This window comes from Alternaria infectoria (assembly GCF_024043175.1).
Source record: "Alternaria infectoria strain BMP 0036 chromosome Unknown scaffold_47, whole genome shotgun sequence".
In the NCBI taxonomy this organism is placed as follows: domain Eukaryota; kingdom Fungi; phylum Ascomycota; class Dothideomycetes; order Pleosporales; family Pleosporaceae; genus Alternaria; species Alternaria infectoria.
This window is the reverse complement of record NW_026250736.1, coordinates 61378-84432: the sequence shown is the minus strand read 5'-3', so window position 1 is coordinate 84432 and position 23055 is coordinate 61378. Positions and strand designations below refer to the sequence as shown.

General features: G+C 52.8%; 4 protein-coding genes across 4 annotated transcripts; 3 read left to right on the top strand and 1 right to left on the bottom strand.

Moving 5' to 3' along the window:
- Positions 1-151: 151 nt before the first annotated feature.
- On the bottom strand, positions 152-2422 carry J4E92_010930 (uncharacterized protein; the record flags this gene model as incomplete). The annotated part of the gene is made up of 1 exon (XM_051502264.1): positions 152-2422. One exon carries the CDS (start codon positions 2420-2422, stop codon positions 152-154), a length of 2271 nt encoding a protein of 756 aa, XP_051347538.1.
- A 463-nt stretch (positions 2423-2885) lies between these two features.
- Positions 2886-4886, top strand: J4E92_010929 (uncharacterized protein; the record flags this gene model as incomplete). Its single annotated transcript, XM_051502263.1, has 1 exon — positions 2886-4886. One exon carries the CDS (start codon positions 2886-2888, stop codon positions 4884-4886), a length of 2001 nt encoding a protein of 666 aa, XP_051347537.1.
- A 486-nt stretch (positions 4887-5372) lies between these two features.
- Positions 5373-10117, top strand: J4E92_010928 (uncharacterized protein; the record flags this gene model as incomplete). The annotated part of the gene is made up of 3 exons (XM_051502262.1): positions 5373-8352; positions 8863-9149; positions 9197-10117. The coding sequence occupies 3 exons, from the start codon at positions 5373-5375 to the stop codon at positions 10115-10117; spliced, it is 4188 nt and encodes a 1395-aa protein (XP_051347536.1).
- Positions 10118-15772: 5655 nt separating this feature from the next.
- Positions 15773-18088, top strand: J4E92_010927 (uncharacterized protein; the record flags this gene model as incomplete). The annotated part of the gene is made up of 4 exons (XM_051502261.1): positions 15773-15822; positions 15881-16630; positions 16683-17136; positions 17387-18088. The coding sequence occupies 4 exons, from the start codon at positions 15773-15775 to the stop codon at positions 18086-18088; spliced, it is 1956 nt and encodes a 651-aa protein (XP_051347535.1).
- Between the last annotated feature and the right edge of the window lie 4967 nt (positions 18089-23055).

The following is a 23055-nucleotide window of genomic DNA, read 5'->3' as shown; positions in this document are numbered from 1 at the left end:
CAAGTGTCCTTTATGGTGTAACGCCGTGGTGCCCTATGCATGCAAGATGAAGTGAAGAAAAAAGGTGGGTATGTGCAAAGTTGAGCAAAGCAAGAGAGAGATAAGTGTGAGCTGTGCGTGCGTGCGTATGTGTGTGTGTGTGTGTGTGTGGTTATGAAGATGCTTCCAGGGCGTCAATGGACGCGTGGAGGTATCTGATTCGCTCTTCGAAGGGGGAACCAAGGGGGCTGAGGGTCTCGTGTTTCTTTAGGTCGGACTCGCGGGTCGTTGCGTATGAGATCCATGTACCGGGTAGTTTGGGACGGAATTCTTTGACAGGACTTCTAGACTGATCTTGTCCGTCGTCCGTGGGTGATGTTGCTCGAGAGTGGTCGCTGTGATGATCCATGTGTTCGAGACCTTCGAGGTCTATGCCGCTGTCCCGGTCGATGACGCGGTCAGATTGAGGGAAGAAAGGCGAGTCTAGAGCGTCGATGGCGTTGTGTATCGGACTCCAGGGACTGAGGAGACCCCTGGATTCCTGTGGTTCGGCGGCGTCGTTGTCGTCGTCTTCCGCAACGAGTACGCGGCCACCTATCTTGACATCGCTGACGTGCACTTTGTACTCCAACGCTTTCTGACCGTCTTTGATCAGCTGTTCTGTCCACCCGAGACACTTCTTAAGGCTCTGGTTCATCTTCTGGCTGTCGTTCAACATCTCGCGATGTTTGGAGAGGTCGAGCTGGAGACGCTTTTCGTCACGTGAGCGGTGTGCTTCGTCTCGCTCTAGCTGAGCGCTCGGGCTCAAAGCACCCTCGTCGAAAGAAGACTCGCTGTCTTCTTCCTCCTCCTCTTCCTCCTCAGGTGTTTCGTCCTCCTCTTCTGCTTCAGACATGTCCGACAGGTCCCCGATATTTCCAGAGCCAATGGCAGAAGTTTCAGGAGGCGAGCTAGCCATATCAGCAGAGAAATGCCCAGCTCGGCTCATGCGACGGAAGCGTCTGAGCTCCGCCTTTTGCTTCCGGACTTCCTTCTCCAACGATCGGTTGATGGCGAGGAGCGAAGAGTTGCTGATTTCGAGGTCAAGCACTTTACGCTCCCTTCGTGCATTGGCAGCAAGCTCGTTCATCATCTCGAGTGCGCTCTTGGTATCGCTGTTCCTCTTACCATCTCTTGTTGGGCTTGCTGATACCGGTGAGCCAACAGGGGAGAATGCGGTGTAGCGGCGAGCGGGCGTAGGTGCTGCATCATCGGGGAGGGAGACACGATTCTCAGTCTGAAGTGGGCTTGGCTGCATGGCGGATGGTTCATTAGTCGATGCCTTCTTCGCACTCGTCACAGAGTCGATGGACGACAGACTGGAGCTCTTGACATGTCCTCGCTTTATAGTGGAGGCGACGCTAGACCTCCGTCTGGGGCCATCAGATACATCTGGCGTGTTCGATCCAGTCAACATGGCGAGGGCCGAGTTTCCTGAACTGCCTCTACTGAGGGCTGGCCGGACCTGAGAGGCGCCCTTACGATATGAGAGATGTGCAAAGTCCTTTGTAGGCGAAGGCGGGCGAAGCGACCCCCCTTGTCCGCCTTCCAAGGGCGGAAGCAGATCTGGAGATGTAGGAGGCGGCGGAGTGAGAATCGGCTGGCGGTCTTTTCTCTCGGAAAGGGAGTCGGCGTGGAAGAACTTGCTTTCGGGCTGGGAGTCGGCATGGAAGAACTTGCTCTCGGGCTGGGATCTGCCCAGGGACGACAGCGGTGGCGATGGTACGGTGGGCTTCGCAGGGGGCTCATCCTGTCTTCCGTCGGCGTAGAAGAATGCGGGTGCCTTCTTCGTGGGTGCCAGTACCGGTGCTGGTTGTTCGTGCGGTCGTGCGTCGTTGGCGTGAAAGAACAGGGATGAGGCGTCTTTCCTGCCAGCGTCGGAAGGAGCGGTATTGTACATGGAGAGCGAGGGCCTCGGGGTCGGCGTGACATGGCTGCTGCTTGGTCCTGGTGTACTGCGCGGTCGCCCCCCTACCGCCGATGAACCGCTCCTTCCAACAGCGCTGTGCCCACTGAATCCGCCAGTCTGGTCCCTGGTGTGGTGGTCCACCGTAGAGCCTGGCCGCGAGCTGCTCGGGGTAACAGAGGGGGTACCGCTGGGCGTAGACGAGGCGCTGTCTACGCCGACCCGTGACTTTCTCGTGGACGAGCGAGGCGTGACATTGCTGCTCAGGAAGGGCTTGATGGGCGTCACCTCGTTGTGCGAGGGCGCCGGGGCCGCAACCTTGGGCGTGGTGCCATTGCTGGTGCGGGCGGTGCGGGTGCTCGAGGAGCTGACGGTGGAGGAGGCGGTGGGCGCTACCGCAAGTCTCGGGGTCAAGGGCGTCTTCGCGGCGGTTCGGGTGCTGGCGAGCGTCGGCTTCAGCGGCCGTGGGTTATTTCGGTCGGTTCGTTCGATGGGCATCCTCTGGTGAGTGCGGCTATAGTTGTGGTGTTATACTGCGGATGCGGAGGGAGATCATGGCCTTGCCGGGGGGCAATGGGCGCGGCTCGGGGGGTAATGGCGGTGTTGACGATGGTGTGTTGATGGACGCTAGTAGCGTGTCGGATGTCTGCAGGTCATACAGCACGGCGCTCTACGTGTATTGCCCCACTTCTACAATGCCAGCGGTGGAGGAGTGCAGATGGTTGGCGTCCAGTCCATGGTCGGGGGCCAGACAGGAGCAGGAGAAGGGTTCAGGTGGGGAGGCGTCTGTGTTGGTGCGAGATGAAGTAACTTTGGTGGCCCTGAGTGATCCTGGAGGCTTTCAAACGCCGCTAGGCCGAGTGGGGAGTAGACGTGAAAGCGCGTCATGACCTCGAGAGGGCCTCATCTCGCGTTTTTATGGGGCCTCCTGTCGCCCTCACAAAATGACCCCCCACCTACCATGAGCGATGCAGGGTCCGCCCATTCACCACCATCATGCGCGCAGCCCCGTCGCGCACAAGTGCCCCGGCATGCACCGAGTCACCGTAGTCACGACGCGTCCGACCTGCCTCGAGTGGCCACCGCAACCACCATGACCACCGCCAAAGGAGATGACACCTCCCGAGATATACCAGAGCGGCCGCAGCCTACCCGAACCACATCCACCGAGCACGACTCCCTAAAGTACCACCTCCTCGGCCCGTCGCTCACCAAAGCTGGCCAAGACAGTGTAGACCAATCCAAGGTCTCTGAGGTCATCTACAACGCGTCCAAGGGCTCCAAGTTCTTCAACAATGAGGAGGTCAAGGACAAGAACCTCACCGAGAAGATCAACAAGATCCTGGAGAAGAGACGCCAGCTGGAGAAGATCGACTTGACCTCCGACCAGCGCAGAGCAGATGACTACATCGCTGAGCTGGAGCTGAGCAGGGACCTGAGCCAGGTCATCGTACACCTCGACTGCGATGCTTTCTATGCGGCAGTCGAAGAGCTGGATCGCCCGGAACTGAAAGACGTTCCGTTCGCAGTCGGCAAGGGCGTGCTGACGACCTGCAACTACCATGCTCGCAAGTTTGGCTGTCGCTCCGGTATGGCTGGGTTTGTCGCCATGAAGCTGTGTCCGCAGCTCATCTGCGTTCCCATGAATTTTGCGAAATACATGGCCAAGGCCGAAGAGGTCCGCGAAGTACTGGCGCTATACGATCCTGACTACCAAAGTGCGAGTTGCGACGAGGCATACCTCAATTTGACAGAATACTGCCAGGAGCACCACATGACACCCGAGGAAGCTGTCAGCCAATTGCGCGCAGACGTCTTTGCAAGAGCCAAGATCACCGTCTCCGCTGGCATCGCCGCCAATGCTAAACTCGCCAAGATTTGCTCAAATCAGAACAAGCCAAACGGGCAGTTCCTGCTTGCCAGCGACAGGCAGACGATCATGGAGTTCATGAAGACCCTGCCTACGCGAAAGGTCAACGGTATCGGTCGCGTCTTCGAACGAGAGCTGGATGCCATAGGCGTCAAGACATGCGGAGACATATACGCACATCGAGCATACATGGCAAAGCTATTCGGGCAGAAAGCATTTCAATTCTTGATGCAGTGCTATCTCGGCCTAGGGCGCACTGTCATCAAGCCAGCGGAAGACCATGAACGCAAGAGCGTCGGCACTGAAACTACCTTCAGAGAACTACAGGGACGTGATGCCCTGCGCGACAAGCTTCGGCATATCGCTGAAGAATTAGAAGGGGATCTCAAACGCACCGAGTACAAAGGAAGAACACTCTGCATCAAAATCAAGCTCCACACCTACGAAGTACACACGCGACAGACGACGCCACCTTTTGCTATACACAAAGCAGACGACCTCTTCAAGTACAGTCTACCGATGCTAGAGAAGCTCATGAAAGAGATACCGAACATGAAACTACGCTTAATGGGTTTACGAGCTACGCATATCATCAGCACGAAGAAGCCTGGAATCGACTTCTTCGGCCGCGCAGCGAAATCATCTTCCACTGCAACCAAGACGCCTACCTCGAAAGACGAAGGCACATGGGAGACATGGCCCGAGGAAGAGTTCGAAGAGGCCGCACGACAGGAACGAAACAACGAAATGAACGAACTAGAGAAGCTGTCGCAGGAACAAGAGCAACAGCAGAACGAACAGCTGCCAGCCGAACCGCAATGGCAGTGTCCTATTTGCTCTATCCCGCAGGCGCCCGATGATGCAAGCTTCAATGCGCATATAGACTTTTGCCTTTCGAAACAGACTATCAAGGAGGTTGTCAAGTCTACAACACCGCTGCCGCCCCCGCCGGCAGCGTTCGAGAAGCAGTCTAGTGTTTCCAAAACAGTAACCAAGAAGGGGAAGCGCGGAAGACCCAAGAATGAAGGCACTTCATCTGAGCAGGAGGCTAGGGAGAAGAGACGAGCGTTCTTCACGCTTGGAAACGGATGATCTTGCATCTCACTGTAATCGAACATAGGTAATGCAGACGTTAATCGACTGTTCGGTTTGTTGTCGCCAAATTTCGCGCGTGTGACGTGATCGGGACGAGAACGTGGGGTAATCTTGAATGCCGACTGTGCCGCTTGAATACATACATGAGCGTACGTACCACAGATTCGCATCCTTTTTACCGGTCTTTGTTACACAGCCTCGTTACACAGCCTCTTCTATCTCAAACGATTCGGATGCCCGTCGAGCAGCATGCAGTAATGCGTGCGAGTGGCGGCTTTTATTTTCGATCGAACCAGAGACTCCTGAGTGGCTGGTGCTACCACACGTGAAAGCGCTTTCGATGAGTGTGGCTTTTCCAGCACAGCCTAGCAGCTCTTACCTACACCCAAGTAGAGGTACTTAAAGCTCGAGATCCTTAGGATATAAAGGGTCCCAAGTACGATTGTCATCAACAAACTCTATCATCTGAAGGAAACAGCAAATATGGAGAACGACCTCATGACCCCTGCGACGTCTCTAGGACCAGAGGTCTTTGCGCAGATTGAGAAAATTTCCCAGCTTGAATTCGAACGCGACGAAGCTCGACATTGGGCGTCAAGGCGTATCCGCTTTTTGGTCTACGATGATTCCGACTGCAAGACCAACGGTTTCGATAGCGATGACGAAGACGGAATGGAACAACAGGCGGCAAACTTGAGTCTTGGTAATCCTGCAGCTCGAATCCCAAAAAGAGTCGGTATGGCTGTACGACCAGAAAGTCACAACAATTCCGAACAGCTTACATGTCGAGTTTGTGCCTCGTATCCCGAGTTCCCACACAAGTGGAAGCCCAGGAAATTCCGTCTGGTCAATCCGGTGCTTGAACACCCAGAATTGTTCAAAGATGAAAGTCGCCACTGGCGCGACCTTTGTGGGCACTATGCGGCAGTATCATATTGCTGGCCCCCTTATGGGGAACCCCCGACTCCAAGAACATACACGGTCCGGGACCTCGACGGGCGTGTTCGATCTAGTCGTGCTCTTGACGACGTTCTAGATCGCGCTGTGGACTTCGCCAATTCATATGGCCTTCGCATGATATGGATCGATCAAGAATGTCTCCCCCAACCGACTGAGAACAGCCCGAAAGAAGACTGGAATGAACAAGAACTTGGAATACAGTCTATGGACATTGTTTACAACAGAGCTGTGGTCACAGTGGGTTTGCTGGACGTCGAGATCACATCGCAGGAGCAACTCACGGCCATCGAGGCGCTGCTCTATCGTGACCCAAGACGCTATGAAGATATGATGGATTGGCCTTTCTGCGAGCGAATACTTGAATTTCTCGACAGAACTAGTCACGATCGGTGGTATACCCGAGCGTGGGTTGTTCAAGAGGCTATTTGTGCTGGAAGTGGCTTGATGCTAGCCTTTCGGCGTAGTCCAGGTCTGAAGTTCCGATCGTCTCATCGCTTTGAGCAGACCTGCCGTAATCGTCCTTACCACTCACTCGACGATGACCAGGAGTTGTTTGAGTCAAAGCTCGTCTGCATACACGTGCTTGGATTCTGGCGCATTCTCGACCGAATGAAGTCTAAGCTTACAAGCGACTCTGTTCATATGGGATACCATCATGTGCGATTTAGTCTAGGAAAAGAAGTTTATCCGGGAGCTCGATCCGTGCTTGAAGCAGCAGATCGTCTCCATCCAAGGGCCGAGAAAGGAAGCTCGGTGCCTCAGACTGTAATGTTTGAGCTGGATGGGTTCTATGGTAAACGACCTGTGATGAATGCCGCAGGTGCTCTGACGTTGTTGAAGCATCGCGAATGTTACTTCAATGCCGACAGAATTGCTATCATAGCGAATATGTGCGATTATGATTTCCGGCTGGACACGAGAAAAGTCAACGCCAATTCCGGTTCACTACGTATAGCTATTCTGGCATTAGCACTGAGCAATGGCGACCTGTCTCTGTTAGTTCCAGAGGCTTACCCACCGCAGGATCGCGACCATCAAGAAGATGCGTGTGCTCGAAGTGCACCGACCCTGTTCCAAGATTTTCACCGGACTGCTCATCGAATCGATCACTGCCAAGTTCACGACTATATCAACGCAAGGCTTCAAACAACACAAGCAGGCGAGTTCACTGCTGACGGAATGCTCTTCAACTCGTATCTATGGTCAGTGCATCGTGAGATTGACTTCACACCTATTCAAGCGGTGTGGGCTGATACTTGGGAATCATACAAATCCTGGCACCTGGATTTTCCGCGCCTGAAAGACGAGACCCTGGAACAAGCTCATACGCGCCAAAACACATTCATTCAAAGACTTGATCAACCAAGCATAGCCTCACAAGCTCTTCGCGACTTTCGACATATGGGCCGTATCTCAGGCGAATCAGCTCTATGGAAAGGCCTCGATCATACTGGAATACATTTTGAACGAGTGATTGATGTTAAACGCGTCCGACAGGACCCGCAAATGGGTGACAAAATTGCTCAGATCATCTTTAGTATCCTCCACTATGTCAGGTACACCCTGGCCGCATCAGAAGAAGGAGAATTGATGAAGGGCTTGGCCAACAGCATATGGCAGTCAGTCCGAGCTGATCAGGCTCCGGATTCAGACCACTTTCTACCAGATAAGGTCGACGACACACTCTTCGCTCACCCGGATGTCATGGAGCGCCCCTTTGCCACTTTACAGCTCGACGAGACTCACGGATCCAGCTTCGCGCAGTTATGGTTCATCGACCGAATCATGCAACACGGACGACTTTGGTGTGGAACATACACTCCACGGGATCACCAGATCTTTCACCGCTCGCCTGGCAGCTTACAAGCGGACTCCACCTTGGAAGAAGATTTGGAGGCACACCAAAAGATCCTAGAAGCGAACAACCTGCCCGAAAAATTGATCATCCGGAAACAACTCTCGCGCATGATGTTCACTATGCTGATCGAACGCATTTTCGCTAGCAAGCCCGGATTATCGAAACACCGCCACACCATGGTGGCTTATGCTTCCACTGAAGCCTTGGACTTGTGGTCAGACCGTAAAGAGAGGATACGACAAAAGACTCTCATGTCCACCTTCGACGTAGACGGACCATGCCTGGTGGCAACGCCATACAATTCAGAATGGGAAATACTGCCGCATCCAAGGCTCCGTAGCGCGAGTGTATGCTGGGTCGTTGAACTAAAAGAGAGCAGTGGCGGTGCCACACGGACACATATCAAGAAGGAAGACGACTCCACAGATTTGAATCCTGGTCTTGCAAGCGGATCAGAGGTCGGAGAGAAGGAGAAGGCAAAGGAAGTAACATCTGATAACTCACAGGAAGCAAAGCCTTCCTCAGGCGTTGAGTATCACACCCCCAAGAATCGTTTGGGACAGCGGGATCTTGACTTACGAGTATTGGCAAAGGTGAAAGGGTTATGGCAGATTATGGATGTTCCTTCTCAGATGTACCTGTTTAGTTAGGGGCTTTGGGCATGATGGGCGGAACCACTGAACAGTTACAACGAATCCCAGGTTGCTGCGATAGATTACTTGGTTTGCGACTTCCCGCAAGCTTCTTACCAATCAGTGATACGCATCGTTCATTAATACCAAGTGCTCTTCACGCAGCAAGTATTCTCTTGTCTGGAGAAACATATCGTGTCAGAAGCCAGAATTCGATAAATCGTGTAGTGTCCAGTAGAAATGCTCCAAAGCAATGCGATGAATGACTGCATCCAGAAATAGCAGCCAATTTGATGAAGAACAAAGCCCGTGGCTGAAGGCAGAAGTTTGGCGGGCATAGCGCAAAGGCAGGCGGCTACTCTCGCCCCACCAAACCCACTCACATCCCACCCGTGGACTCGTGCAACAGTCATTCTCCACCCAAGCGCCGACGAAGATCCCCTGCCTTTGCTGTTGTCGCGACTGGACCCTTTTATTTAATCATCACCCCCCTCGCTCACCACGACGGCGTCACCAGCCCCAGCCCCCGACAAGCCCCCGAAGCCGCCCTCGCCTCTGCGCATCGCCAGCCAGCTCACAACCGCCTCGGCCATCCTCTGGGACCCCAAGTTCACCTCGCGAGCGCCCCCGGGCAGTCTCCAGCCCGTCCACGCCGGCACGCTTGTCGCCCCGCACCGCACCGACTCGTCCATCAGCGTCCGCAACCTCGGCGACGGCTACACACAGCCCATCGTGCCTACCATGGACAACCGCCGCCACCCCAGCTCCTTCCAGCAGCTCGAGAAGCTGGGCGAGGGTACCTATGCCACGGTAGGCAGGAGCGCTATGTTAGTTGTATAGTATACTGACCTGCGCAGGTCTTCAAGGGCAGAAACCGCCAGACAGGCGAACTCGTAGCCCTCAAGGAGATCCACCTCGACTCGGAGGAAGGCACGCCCTCGACGGCTATCCGCGAGATTTCCCTCATGAAGGAACTACGCCACGAGAACATCGTCCTGCTGCACGACGTCATACATACCGAGAACAAGCTCATGCTCGTCTTTGAATTCATGGACAAGGACCTCAAGCGATACATGGACTCGCGCGGCGACCGCGGTGCTCTGGACCCCGCCACCATCAAGTCCTTCATGTACCAGCTGCTCAAGGGAATCGCCTTCTGCCACGAAGCCCGCGTCCTCCACCGCGACCTGAAGCCCCAGAACCTCCTGATCAATAACCGTGGCCAGTTGAAGCTGGCCGATTTCGGTCTCGCTCGCGCCTTCGGCATCCCAGTCAACACCTTCTCCAACGAAGTCGTAACCCTGTGGTACCGCGCCCCCGATGTGCTGCTCGGCAGCCGGACCTACAACACCAGCATCGATATATGGTCAGCAGGCTGCATCATGGCCGAGATGTACACCGGGCGGCCGCTGTTCCCCGGAACCACCAACGAGGACCAAGTGCAGAAAATCTTCCGGCTGATGGGCACACCGTCTGAACGATCATGGCCAGGTATCTCGCAGCTGCCAGAGTACAAGAACAACTTCCCCGTATACCACACCCAGGACCTGCGTCTCATACTGCCACAAGTCGACCAGGTGGGGCTGAGTTTACTCAACTGCATGCTGCAGCTACGGCCAGAGATGCGCATTAGTGCTGCGAACGCTCTTTCACATCCGTGGTTTAATGACCTGCCTCAACGGCAGCAGGAGATGCAGATGCAGGCCCAAGCACAGGCACACGCGCAGGCCCAACAAGCGCAGATGGGTGGCTACCAGGTGCCTCAAAACGCATACTAGACGTATGTCCCCGTTGATCAAGAATCGCAAATTCGAATGAATCTCATAACGGCGCAACTGGAGGCTGCCTATACTGCACGCGAGTATTACAAGGACGCGCCCGGGTACCAAACGAGTCGAGATTCGTATTGCTATAAAGGAAAATAGGTTACCTGGAATGGGCAAACGTACCGGCACACGTACATCCCCGATGAGCATTGGCCCCACGGGCCATTTTAGTACAACGGCGAGCGCTTCACATGGTTTGTAACCGAGCGAAGGACCCGCGATTTCTCTCTGGCATCATGTCAGTTGCCACCGCGCCCGTACGTGTCGATGGGGAGGCTTGGTGTGTGGAATGGGGAAACTTTTATGGTGGCTGGATTGGGGCCGCTTGATTGGCCACCTAGTGAATCAGATTAAGGCTGGAAGACATGCGGTTTATTTTTGAGGTCGTTTTTATCTTGGCAGCTTTAGATGGCTGTCAGGTTTATATTCATACCATGAAACCCTTTCTTATTGGGTAGCTACTCCCAAACAACGACGCATTACTACGAAGGTTTGCACTGCTTTGACAAAGACACCATATGTGCTTTTACTCGATGTTTTCAGTGACGGGTGAAATGCGTGTGGACGAGCTTCTCCGAAGTACAGTTCACAGACGAGGTACTCCAATCCCTCTTTGACGAGTGGACGAGAGTATTATCTTGGCCATCGTCACCAAGTAATTCACCCGGACCTTCAAGCCTGTTTACTGCCTCGTACGTTGGTCCTGCCAGACTTGACTAGACCAGTATATTGGAAACTGCCAATCAATAACGGACAGAATCCATTCTCTTCCTCTCACGCCAGTTTAACGTCTAGATCTAAGTGCATTCCAAGTTACATACACCTGCAAATCCAGGAAGACAATTACAAAAGAGAAGCTTCCAGTGTGTTCACTGTCGGAGCGGCGCGATCTAGCTTACGCATCCCTATTGATAACTCTACCGTGTTTAGTACTCGTTATAAACTAGTCACGCTTTTTGTTTTGCTCGTGGACGTGCTGGCTTTATTATCCGTCTCCTTCCTTATTTAAGTACAGTCCCAGAACCAGTATATACAACATCCCCAGCCGAGCTATGCATTCTGAAAAACGTCTCACACAACCTCGAGAAGCCTACGAAGTGGAGCTTACACTGTAACACTAGGCTCTTCTCTAGCCGTCCGCTGCTATAACAACACCGTCTCGTTTCGCATGCATAAGAAAGAATGGTAATGTCGACGCTACGTTGATCTATAGTATAGAGACCCTACTCTCAGCGTAGTGTCTAGTCTTCTTCTCTCTAGTATATTACATCTGCGACTTCCCTTATCTACAAGAGTGTCTCGTCTCTTCGCCTAGATTGGTGATGCTAGGGAAGTTGTAAGTGGCTTGTTTCGCTCTGCGTTATCGCAATACTATTGGTGAGGTGAACTTTTGCTCTCTATTACATTACTTGGACAGTCGCAGAACACAGAACTATATCCTTGTCTTAAGCTCGAAGCTATGCAGGCGATATCATGAGATTGGAGTTCGCGTTGGTTGACTAGCTTGCGCGTGCAGGAGAGTGTCTTGGGTGTGGATGAGGTGGTGGGATAACTGGTTGGAGGGGATGTGTGTTGAGAAGCTTAGATCGAAGAAGAAGAAGAGAGAAGAGTAAGAAGAATAGAATGAGAGGGTGATAGAGGCTTCGGGAGGAGCGGAGAAAGCAGGGGATAGCTGTGATAGCTGATGCAGCGAAGGAACAGATATATAGAAATACATAGCAAGGTTTGAGTAGATCGTGATAAAAGGAGTGCGAAGTACAGGAAGCCTTGCAGTTTTAATAAATGGATAGAGAGATAGAGGGTGTATACTGCGATATCAGGCTCCGACCTGCCTTACTATGGTTTTTAGCACTTTTACTTATCCTCTCTCTCGCGAATAATGTGATATTGCATTTACTTTGCTACAACATCTCTCTAGACATTGCGTAGTTCCTACAAGAGAGCAACGCGCATTCCTCTACTCGAAATATATAGGTGTCTCTATATCTTCCTTGCTCTACCCGAAAATGCTCAATTGTAGTTGACAACAAACCAAGACACGTTCTCGCTTCATAATCTTGCTAAGACACTATTAAATTGACGAAAAGCGCTACACAGATATTGCTAAGAAGATGTTCGCGCGTCTATTTGCTCAATTATCTCTCCATGCCTTCTTGCAGCATTCTATTTGGCTACGCTGTACTAAAGCAGCTACGCTTCGCTTCTTTGGATTGCTCTACATGCTGCGGACGCGGGCGGATAACAAGAGTTACGCGCGACTCGCTCTGAGACGTGGTAAGTTCTCCTTGAATTAGTTCATGTCCTTGTGCATTGTTAGTCTCTTCCTAAGACACGAGGGCTGAGTCTCGCGACTTACGCCCTTGCTTTACTTCTGATTAAGCACTACGACTTTGCTGTCTCTGCTACTTTGTGGCTTCTCCTCCGTCTTGTCTTCGCTATTAGGGCGTAGTCCTAGTTTGGTCTGGTCATTGAGATGGTTCTTTTGTATACAGTGTGATCGTGATAGCTTTGCTGTGATTCTCAGCCAGTCACTGAGAAGGGTGCGTAACGAAGACAGGAACTGCGAGCGTAGATGCGCAATTCCATCCTCACATTCTTTCTTTAGACACCAGCAGCAGCACATCATCGTTGTATACTCTAGTCGTTAAGAAGGAACTCTACCGAGAACCATGATACGTCTTAGCACTGGCACATTCGCGACAGCAATCGATCAGATAGGATGCGAAGGTAGTGCCAGTCTATTCAACATCAATTGGCCGTATCGACTCGTGAGAATGGGTCGTCTTTGAAAGGATGAGTAGTGTTTGAGAATTGACGATCTCAATCTTCATTCCATATTTACTTTCGAACAAAAGCTTGTACGGGTAGACGGATCTAGGCGAGATGTCAGAAAGATTAGGTTGGTACTTCGCTTACTTGTTTCAGATTTCGGGAGTGAATGCCGTGATTGTGGTGAAAGATACTTTGTGTGTTTGGGAGAAGTTGGAGAAGACGGGTACTCTTCCGTTCGGCCAACGCGGACTCCAAGTGATGCGTCCACCGCGCGAATAGAAATGAATGTCAACTTTTCTACGCAGGATACTTACCCCGTTCCAGTTACTAGTAATGAGACGGCTGTTATTCCCTTGACGAATAGACTTATGATGTGGTGGCGGGCGTGATTGCTGCATAGCTACCTTGGTAGTCTCGAAGCTCTATCGGTAACTGTGAGCATGCTCTCGCAGTCTTCTTGCGATCGCAGTCGTCTCGGGATAACTCGATTGTAGCGGTTGTAAGCGGTACATTGGGTGGTTGGGTATGTAACCTTGGAAGGGCGCCGATTTGCCGACAGAGTCTGAACTGGTACGTCTCCGTTTGCATCCACGGTACTGCTATGTGCTGTCCTAGTCATGTTACTTGTCAACAAATCTCTCCATCGCACAACAGGGCGTCTTGGGGATACCATGGTGCTTTTCTCGATTCATTGCACTAAGGGAAGACTCAGTTTTAGCAAAGCAAGTTGGTAGATGGACTCCGTACTGTGCGTACCTGACTGGCGATACAGTCGTCGAATAGTCGGTAACATCTGACGTTCAAACAAGATATGCAAAGGCCATGATGATCGTTCCATGTACAAACAATCCGTCTGACGATGTACGCTGAAGCTTACCTGAGATGTGCAGCCTGAGCTCAGGGCACTGACTCTTCCCGCGTTGTACCTCGTACGAACCTCACAGTGATGTGCCGGAGGTATTGCCGTATCTAGTTTTTGATCTGCCTTTCCACGATCCATGACTCAATCAGCATAGACGGATGGCCTTACATTGTTTCGACAAATCGGACGGGCAGTTGTGCCTTCTGTATTGGGGGATACCTAGGTAGAGTTCTTTCCACACCATGCATGAAGCTGCATGATGTCATCGCAGGAAACCGCTTCCTCTTGACCCAACATCCATCTCAATGAAGCCATATCGCATGTTCGAGACACCAAAACGCCATGTTCATGCTAACGAGTGACGTTGGCTTCAGTCCTCCGCGGAGCTCATGCCAAGCATCACGAATCTTACCAATGGCGCAGCCGCTAGCGGAGCATAGACATGGGAAGGTACATACATAGCATTGCCAACGCCCCGGATCTACAACAAGCCTCAACACCATCGCTTATTCACCCATTACCAAGACTGCATCTCACGAACTTTTGAGTTTCTTCGTGGGCAATCTTGCTGCCTTCCGAGCCATGACGTGTGGCGTACCTATGATACGACTGGTGGCAAACCTACTTCTGGAGGCGGGTCCAGCGTGTCTCATTCGCGGTCTCGACGCCGTTGAACCAATTTTGATCGCTGCCGGCAGCATCTCGGAACCTTGACTGTCTCGATCCGACGGTGGAGACCGCAAAAGGCCCTTTAGGAAAGAGGATATAAGCCATGAGGGAGTCGCTACTGTCCCCAGTACAGAAACTCAGAGTTTGCTATCTCGTGCGGAGAAGCACAATGGTCGACGACGCCTCGTGGCGAATGCGGCATCCCATGCAGCCCTCACTCGCTACGCTTACCAGGGGTATTTCCGCGAACCTTACCAACGCATCGCCAGCTGCGCCTCGCTGAAACTACCCATCGAATACGGATTCGGATTATGGCTACAGTCTACCTTACCTCCCGACCAGATGCATGACCTCTGTCGTACCTGTTGGGTGGCATGACGACGACTGCGCGGCAAACACCGGCCCATACCGCCAATTAGGTGTACATGAAATCTCTCGAGTATGGAGCAACTGTCGGCGCCATTGCTCCGTTTCATGACCATCCCGTGGGACATGGCCAGTCAGTACCAGTTTTGATGTTCGGGAAGCGGTCAGTCCGGAGTTGAGGCCTTGTCGCCAGTTGGAGCAGTGTTCAGAGCCCTGACATCCCGTCATGGAGACCATTTAGCCTCACGGACGGATCCCCTCGTCCTTGCCCATGCCAGATTTTGCGTGCACAGTTCCCTTTATCATACCAGAGCCGCATCAGCACTTGGAAAATATATCGCAAAAACCCCGGGACATCCATTACGGAATACCTGCCCATAACAGCCCAACGGGGGAATCTCGGCTAGTTACAGTCACCCTAGTAAGGCACTAACGAAGCTCCCGTCGCTTTGCAAGAACCGCCCGTGCCAACGCTGCAGGATGCCCAGCGGTCAGGCTAGGATGTTTCTCCAAGCAAGGTCCAGCCCACCAGACCGCCTAAGCCCCATGGCTTGCGACCGTGTGGTAGGCGTTTGACCGGCGTCCGACGCGCTGCCCTGCAGACTCTTTCCCCAGCCGTGGAACCAGGGACGCAGGCCGCTTCTCCATGCTGGATCATTGGACTCGCAAACCATCACCCCCATGTCACCTCGCGCAGTGATGCTAACTAGTTGAGTCTAATATGCACTTTGGACGCTTGGGCTTTTCAATCGTCCAGGTTACCTAGGTGCGAATGAGCATTCATTCAAGCACAATGACACAAGGAACCTTCGATGATATCTCCCCGAGTGTAGGCGCAACATGTCTGTTGTACTAATAGGAACCAGCGGATCCGCTCGGCGACTGCATTCCTCATCAAGTAGATGACGAGACGTTCCCACACTAGCTTGTCCTCCAACATGGCTTCCACTCCTACCACCACTGCTCCGGTCAAGCGGGCTTGCGATAGGTACGTCGCCGTCGGTACACATTTCACATGCCACACCACTAACATCATCAACTTCTAGCTGTCACCGAAGAAAAGTAAAGTGCATTGGCGAAGGCACGGCCCCTTGCAAAAACTGCGTCTCTGCTGGCCTTGCATGCACATACAATGCCATCCCACAGAAGAAAGGACCTAAAGGCAGTCGTGCCAAAGTCCTGTCCGAACTTCGCGAAACACAACGCAATGCCCAACTTGCTGCCGGATTCCCAACTGACCTTGGCTTCGATGGCCGTTCACTATCCTCGACATTCGCTCGCACGCCGGGCCTCATGCCCCCCGCTCTCGTTGAGAGTTGCATAGAATACTTCTTCGCCCATGTCTACCCCTCAGAACCCGTCCTGCACCGCCAAAGAGCGCAAGAAGCCGCCGTTGGTATGGACCGCTCCACCGAGGCGTATTGCATGGTAGTCGCACTATGCGCATACGTCATGATCCAGGCCAACCACAAACCACCCGTCAACGTCCTACCACGACCAGAGATGGCCCACATGTCAAACGTCGGCATCGGCCATGTCCTGCTGGAAGAGTCTGTCCGTGTGCGACAAGGCTACGACCACCGCGAGAACCCCTCCCAGATGAGCGTGCTCACATCGTGGTTCTACTCTGGTTGCTACTTTGGACTTGCGCGCGAGAACACAGCATGGGCATACCTCCGGGAAGCCACCACACAAGCGCAACTGCTAGGCATGCACGACGAGGAAACTTACAAACACGACCCTCTGGATATATCGCGCAAGCGCGTCCTATACTGGCTCCTCTTTATCGCTGAGAGGTACGACTTCACACCCACGCGTCTTGCTAGACCCTTTGCTAATTGCCTGCAGGACTTATGCCCTACACAAACACCGCCCAATCACATTATACCCCACCATCCACCCTCCTTCGCTGGACGAGGTCCCCTCCGATCGGCCCATTGCCGTTGGCCTGGAACTTATGATCAACATGTTCAAGATTATCGACGACACATACATCAACCTCTGGAACCGAGTGCACAACACACATGCAAGCGCTGCATGGATTACACAGATTCAAACCCAGCTCTCCGAGGCGGTACCAGCATACTTCGAGTGCACAGAAGTCCAGGAAGTCCAGATTCGCATAACTCAACAATGGCTGCGATCGCAGACATGGCAGCTAAGTGTCTGCCAGGGTCTTGTGAGCAGCGTCTCCAACGACATCCCCCTCACATTCAAATACCCAATCGAAATCGCAAGGGACCTTCTCACAATCTCGCATCAATTCTCGCAACAAGCCATGGAGATGCACGGCGTCGGACTGGTGAGTATTTTCCCGTTAATTTTCCGCATCATCATCCCCCAATTTTTGGAGATTGTCACCGCTAGAGCCCCTCCATCTCCAGCTGCAACAATCCCTGTTGTATTCGATCGCGCTAGTGCCGCACTAGGCAACGTCTATCTCTGACGTCCATGCCCTGACTAGCCAAACTGGCAGCACTGTCCCTTCCACCTATACCCCTGCCACGTTTTACCCTATCTGTCACGCCAAACGTTAGCTAACAGCTCTGCAGATCGAGAAGCTATTCGACATTGCGTGTTGTCTAGCAGATGTCGTTGCATGCACGTCGTTTTCGCCTGACGCATTCGCTTTGGGCCCTCGCGACTATGTATCGCGATTCCTCACCCTCATTTCGACTCTCCGTGGAGGACAGACTCGATACCTCCCTCTATTGCTCACCAAGCTCTCTGAAGTCCTCCCGAACCTTCCGCTTCCCCGGTCTCTGAACCTCCCCCAGACGGTTCCCGCTTCGACGCTCGGCTTAAATTCTACTGGCTCGGGGACACTTCCCTCCAATGTCGCCGACGACTACTCGGCAAACCCGAACGCAACGTCGCCCTCGTATCCTAACAACGATCTGATTCGTCGACTGGCCGCGCAGACTGGAGCCCAACTCCCTTTCAATACGACCCAGCATTCCATGGTCAATGTACCTACTACGCACGTAGGCGACATGTCCCTGTACGACTCCTCCCACAGCGCAGCGCATTCCCACTCTTCTAGCTCAGCTCCTAGGAGCACTTCCACGACACCGGGCCCCTACGAGACTCCAATGGCACAACGGGGGTCGCAACTCGTAGGTCATCCGACCATGCAATTACCCACTTCGCACGGCCACATGCAGAGTCATCACATGGGCGTTAATGCCACAGCATACGACCCACGGTTTTCTATTCAGAGTTACCCTGTCGACCCTATGATGTACAAGCAATAGTTTTTTTCTTTGAAGAGTAGGAATATCAACAACGGCGCGGTGGAGTTTCTGGTCCCGACAATGGGCCAATTTTAGATTCGGTAGCATGGTATAGCTTTTGACCATTCAAGTAACGTTCAGCTTTTACAACGGCAACCGCCCTACAATCTTCGAGTGATCAAAGCTTCGAAAAGGAGCACGTGGAACACGGACGACGTTGAACCGCCATGTCACAAGATCCAAAAGCGTCATGTCGCCAGGGCTCAGCACACGAATACCGCGATTCCCGGTCATTAGCGATCTAACGAGCTACGAATGTCAATCCTCCGGTAGTTCTTCCGACGGGAAGGAGCTCATGGTGTCAGAAGCACACGTGCGGGAGGATGAGCTTGCATGCAGGACTAAGACCACCGTGGATATTTTAAGCGATTTGACATGTGTACCATGGGTTAATCGAAGCACCGGCTTGCCTCTTCAAGATGAGGTGTCAAGGGCTATCCATGTGCTGGATTACCGCAGCCATGGCCCGGACGCCCTTCTCGATCGCGAGGATTACGAAAGCGTAGCCAAGAGACGAGCACTGGCACTCGGAATCCTTGGAGGTGGACAATGATTGACTGCGGAACGAGGCGGTTAGGTCTGGGAAAGCCGGTTTTGACATGACATGGTCGCACACTATTGCGGCTGTGTAGCTTCAGCGGGACCCGCAACCAGGGAAGGGTATGGCAATCCCGGCCTGTCGTTATTACAACACGAGTTCGGAATCTACCGACGCGTGCAGGATGAAGATCATGAAGCTCAAGGAGCAAGGTATGCGAACCCGGATAAATGGTTCACAAGGAAGAATAGGGTGAAGTGAGCCCTAGTCAGCCTAGCATCATGTACACGCGTTCAACTTCCTTGTAGTAAAGTCAATCGCTTATGCATAAAACAATTCCAAAATAGCGAAACATGATAGGTGTGGTGAAGCAACTTGGGCAGCCTTAGCTACACAAGACAAGTCGAATACGTTAAAACCTCGCGAAACACGTCGTCATGCCACATGCCATATCCCACGCGACTTTGCCATATGCAACAAGGTAGCGACTCATGTCCATTGGGCTGCAACAGGGCTTTCATTTCACCATCTGGGCACCAATCACACGATTCGCGTTGAGAGTGTCTCAAGCTTTATCTCTGGGGTCGGCCCGTCTAACGTCGGAGCGTTTGCTTAGGCACTTTTCGCAAAAGTTTCCTCCGAGTGCTGGCTGAGTGACAGCCGGCCGGGGACGGGGGTGGACCATGTCGCGGTTCTGGCGCTGGAGGCGTTGGATGGGACCCTGGGGATCAGGGACGGGTCAGCCTCGTGGGAAGGAAGAAAAAGGCTTGGTCTTTTCGAGAAGAAAGTCGATTGCGCGTTCCTGTCTTGGTAACAAAGGCCATGTCCCTCCAACGGCGACGGAAAGGCTTGGCGCAACGTGATCAGATGGACCGTGAACCCATGGGAAGGGTAGGCTTAGTCTCATCATGGTGAGAAATGCATCGCCGTCTAAGAACGACAATCGCCGTCTTAGAGTTCGTTATCATCCGGTGGCCTTTGCCCGCCCTGGCGACGGAGGAACAGAGGGATTGCGCGATTAGTCGTACGTTGCTGTCGCGTACGACACGTTAGTATTGCGAGGTTTGGGGCATAGTTTGGTACAGCGCACGCACTGGGTCTGAGACTGGCGGTTTGAGCATTAGCATTGTTGAGATTTGCTGCAATTACAGCTGGCCCAATTGCCCAACGTGGTCCATGTACGACGTCGTGACGCTCGACCATGGGGGTCCATCGTTTGCAAAAAACTCTAATCCCCTACTCCTGTTGTAGCAAAGTGGCGACTATACCAACTCACTCCATGCTCCTCCCATGCACCGGTATCTTCCACCCTTCTTGCATTCCTTCGTCCATGCTTTCTTTCCGGTCGGACCGAATTCCACAGCGCTACGTTTCGCACTCCGCTGCCATCCCAGTGATGACCACGCCGAGTGATCAGGAACCGATCGCCGGGCTCTTCGAAATGGGGCACACTTCCCCTCCCTGGGCGCTTGGAGATGCAAAGGGTCTCGGCTTACGGGTTAGTCATGTGAGCATGGCAATCGTTCAGCGGACTTGCAGGTCGTCGCATCAACTATGGCGCTACTTCGCATGTGGTTGGTCCAGCTGACTAAGATGCATGCAGACTCTGATTGGCGGGTAAAGAGGCCGCTGACTCGTACTCGGCTGGCTTGTGCGGCACATGAAATCCCAGGCGGTGGTAGTTGTGCATCCCCGGATGCTCCCATTCGCGCCCTGGTTAGCTGCACAAATTATTATTGTTCAATATTGTACAGATATGGAATGGAACGCACGGCATGCAGCGGCAAGATGCGATGCGACATTTCTGCTGCGCAGCGACAACGGAACGGATACTCATTTCGCAATCTACCCAGACATCATCTGATCCATAGCGACATCGGGACGGAGTCTAATTGCTTCACTTCACTCCCATTGGCGCGGAGTCTTCCTTGAACCGCTGATTCAGCGGAACTGCCCGGGCAGTGGGCAGAAAAAACCGCAGTATGTCCTTGCAACCACACTACGAGTTGCTTTTCCTGCACGCCATTGTGCGTCTTGCAGCGGCATACCTCAGCACGGCTTGAATTTCGGGACGTCGTGTGGCTGGCATGTGCATGCACCGTTACACCGGACGCGCGCGCCGTCGCTGCGCAAGGCTGCAAACGTCCAGCGTTGCACTTGAAAAAGGACTCGTGATCCTAGTCTTTGACGGTTCGCGGTATCAATCGTGACGACGCCTTTTGCTTTTGAGCCTTGCGTTGTCGAAGAACGCCTGGCCCAATCATATCCGGCATGGCCAACTCGATCCTCGCGTACTTCAAAAGCCGCGGCTGGGGATGCACATCGCGACGCGCGATCGCAAAGGCTGCAGTTGGGAAAGGGAATCGTATGCCGAGGCCAATAATTGCAGCCACAAACCAACCTTGCCGTCCAATCGCCTCGCCTATGTATGTAAAAAAAAAAGCAGAGATACATCGTAATCGTTCTTTGCGCTCGAATGCGAGCGGTGATCTACTGCAATCGGTGTGCCACAAGCGCAGCTCCGTTCCCTAGGATCCGGATGCGCGGATCGCCTTCTCCCGTTCAGGGTCCTATCGATACACGCCAGTAAAGCCTCTGGATCCTTCACCTTCCTGCGTGTTATGCGCTGAGCCGAATCTTGTCCAAGCGATGGAGGTGCGGAAACGTTATGTTGTTCTGATCGGTGTACTCCGAATAAGAATTATTCCTGCATCTGGATTATCACTTCTGCGTTGGTGGCTGCGAGTCACCATCCGAGTGATGTGGCTGATTACCGGGTCATGTAATCTACCCGTGGACGCTGCATATCCAGAGGCAAACGCGACTTCACTCCTACACATACTCTCGGGAATACACTGCCGTGTATGGATACTATCGGAATTGTTTTTGGCGACCCTATTCCCGTTGGGTATTCCTTTGACAATGGTAGCATACGAGCCCAGGACAGTTATTGAGCCAGCGGCAAGATCGCCCATCGAGTTCATGCACATATGGTAGCATTTGCTCTCTGGTATAGTAATTTTTTTTTCAAGACTCACATAGGATAGAGCAATAATCCGTTGAGTCCGAATTGTCGCAAGTTTACAACCATTCCAGAAAATTCGCAGAACGACGACACATTCTAGATTCCAATTTTCCAGCTTCAAGTCCGACTATGAATTCGCTATCAAATTCCGAAGCCAATCAAAGCAAACCCACGAGAGGCGTCGCATTTACATACCGATTAAATCACTTTACCGTTCAAGTTCGAAAGCCAAGCTGCCAACAGCTCTCTTATGCAAGTCGCTGTCGTCATAGCGGTCTCGCCTATTCCATGCATCTCAATATCTCACTTTAACCACCCCGGACCACCACCTACACCAGATGTTTATTTCCTTACCCGGCCCTGCATCACCATTACATATCCTCGGGCTCGATGCCGTCTCCCCGCTTACACACGTCCGCGGAGACTACATCTGCGTAGCTGCATACGGGACGAAGCTTGAACGTGGCAGAATCTAGCGTTATGCAAGTACGGTTGATGCAAGGTTCAAAGAGGATGAGGGTGGCAAGAGACATGAAAACGAAGTACCTTCGATGCCCCGCTGTCCTCCAGTACCTCGCCAACTCCGTTCAGCCTCATCTCACACCAAACAAGAACATAGCCACATACGTCTTACTCAGCAACTAACTCTTCAGCCTTCTGAGCGACTTCGGTAAACTCACTTTAGATGGACAGCTTTCCACCCATCTCCACTTGCCAAAGTCGCTTTTACCCGTTTTACCAGGACTGGCGAAGGCTGCGTTCCGACTTCCCTTTCTGATCATCAGACAATCCCGCATCGTTCTTTCTCTCTATAAAAATTGAAGCAAGGAACCCGCTCTAACCGCGCCCCGCGGAGAGCTTAATGGATTAGACATATAATGATCAAAGTACATCACGAAGATCAACGCCATCGGGTGTAGCATTTCTCCGTAGATGCGTAGTGATGACTTGCAGATATGTTGCGCGTCGCTTACCACGCGAGGATATGTAGCAATAACCACGACATCTCCTTCGGCATCTTCGGCATCTTCGGCAAAGCCACTCTACACATCCCCCCTTCCCGTCCATCTCCACTTACCACATTCGCCCTTGTCCGATGCACTAGGACCTGCAGTCACCACATCCTTTTTTCCCTTTCCGTTGAAGATTCTACGTCAATTCCACCTGAATGCAGTAGGCTTCCGCTAGCCGAGCCGCCGGGAATAACTTCTGGACACTGGATATGACGAGAAGTTTTTTCTTCTTCTTCTTTTGCCTGCTTGACCACGTCGCTGGTGAGCATGCGGGCCAAGAGCGAGCGCAGGGCGCGTAGATAGGGCATAGACACGGGCGGACTCGGGACAGGGGGGGGGGGGGGGGGGGTAC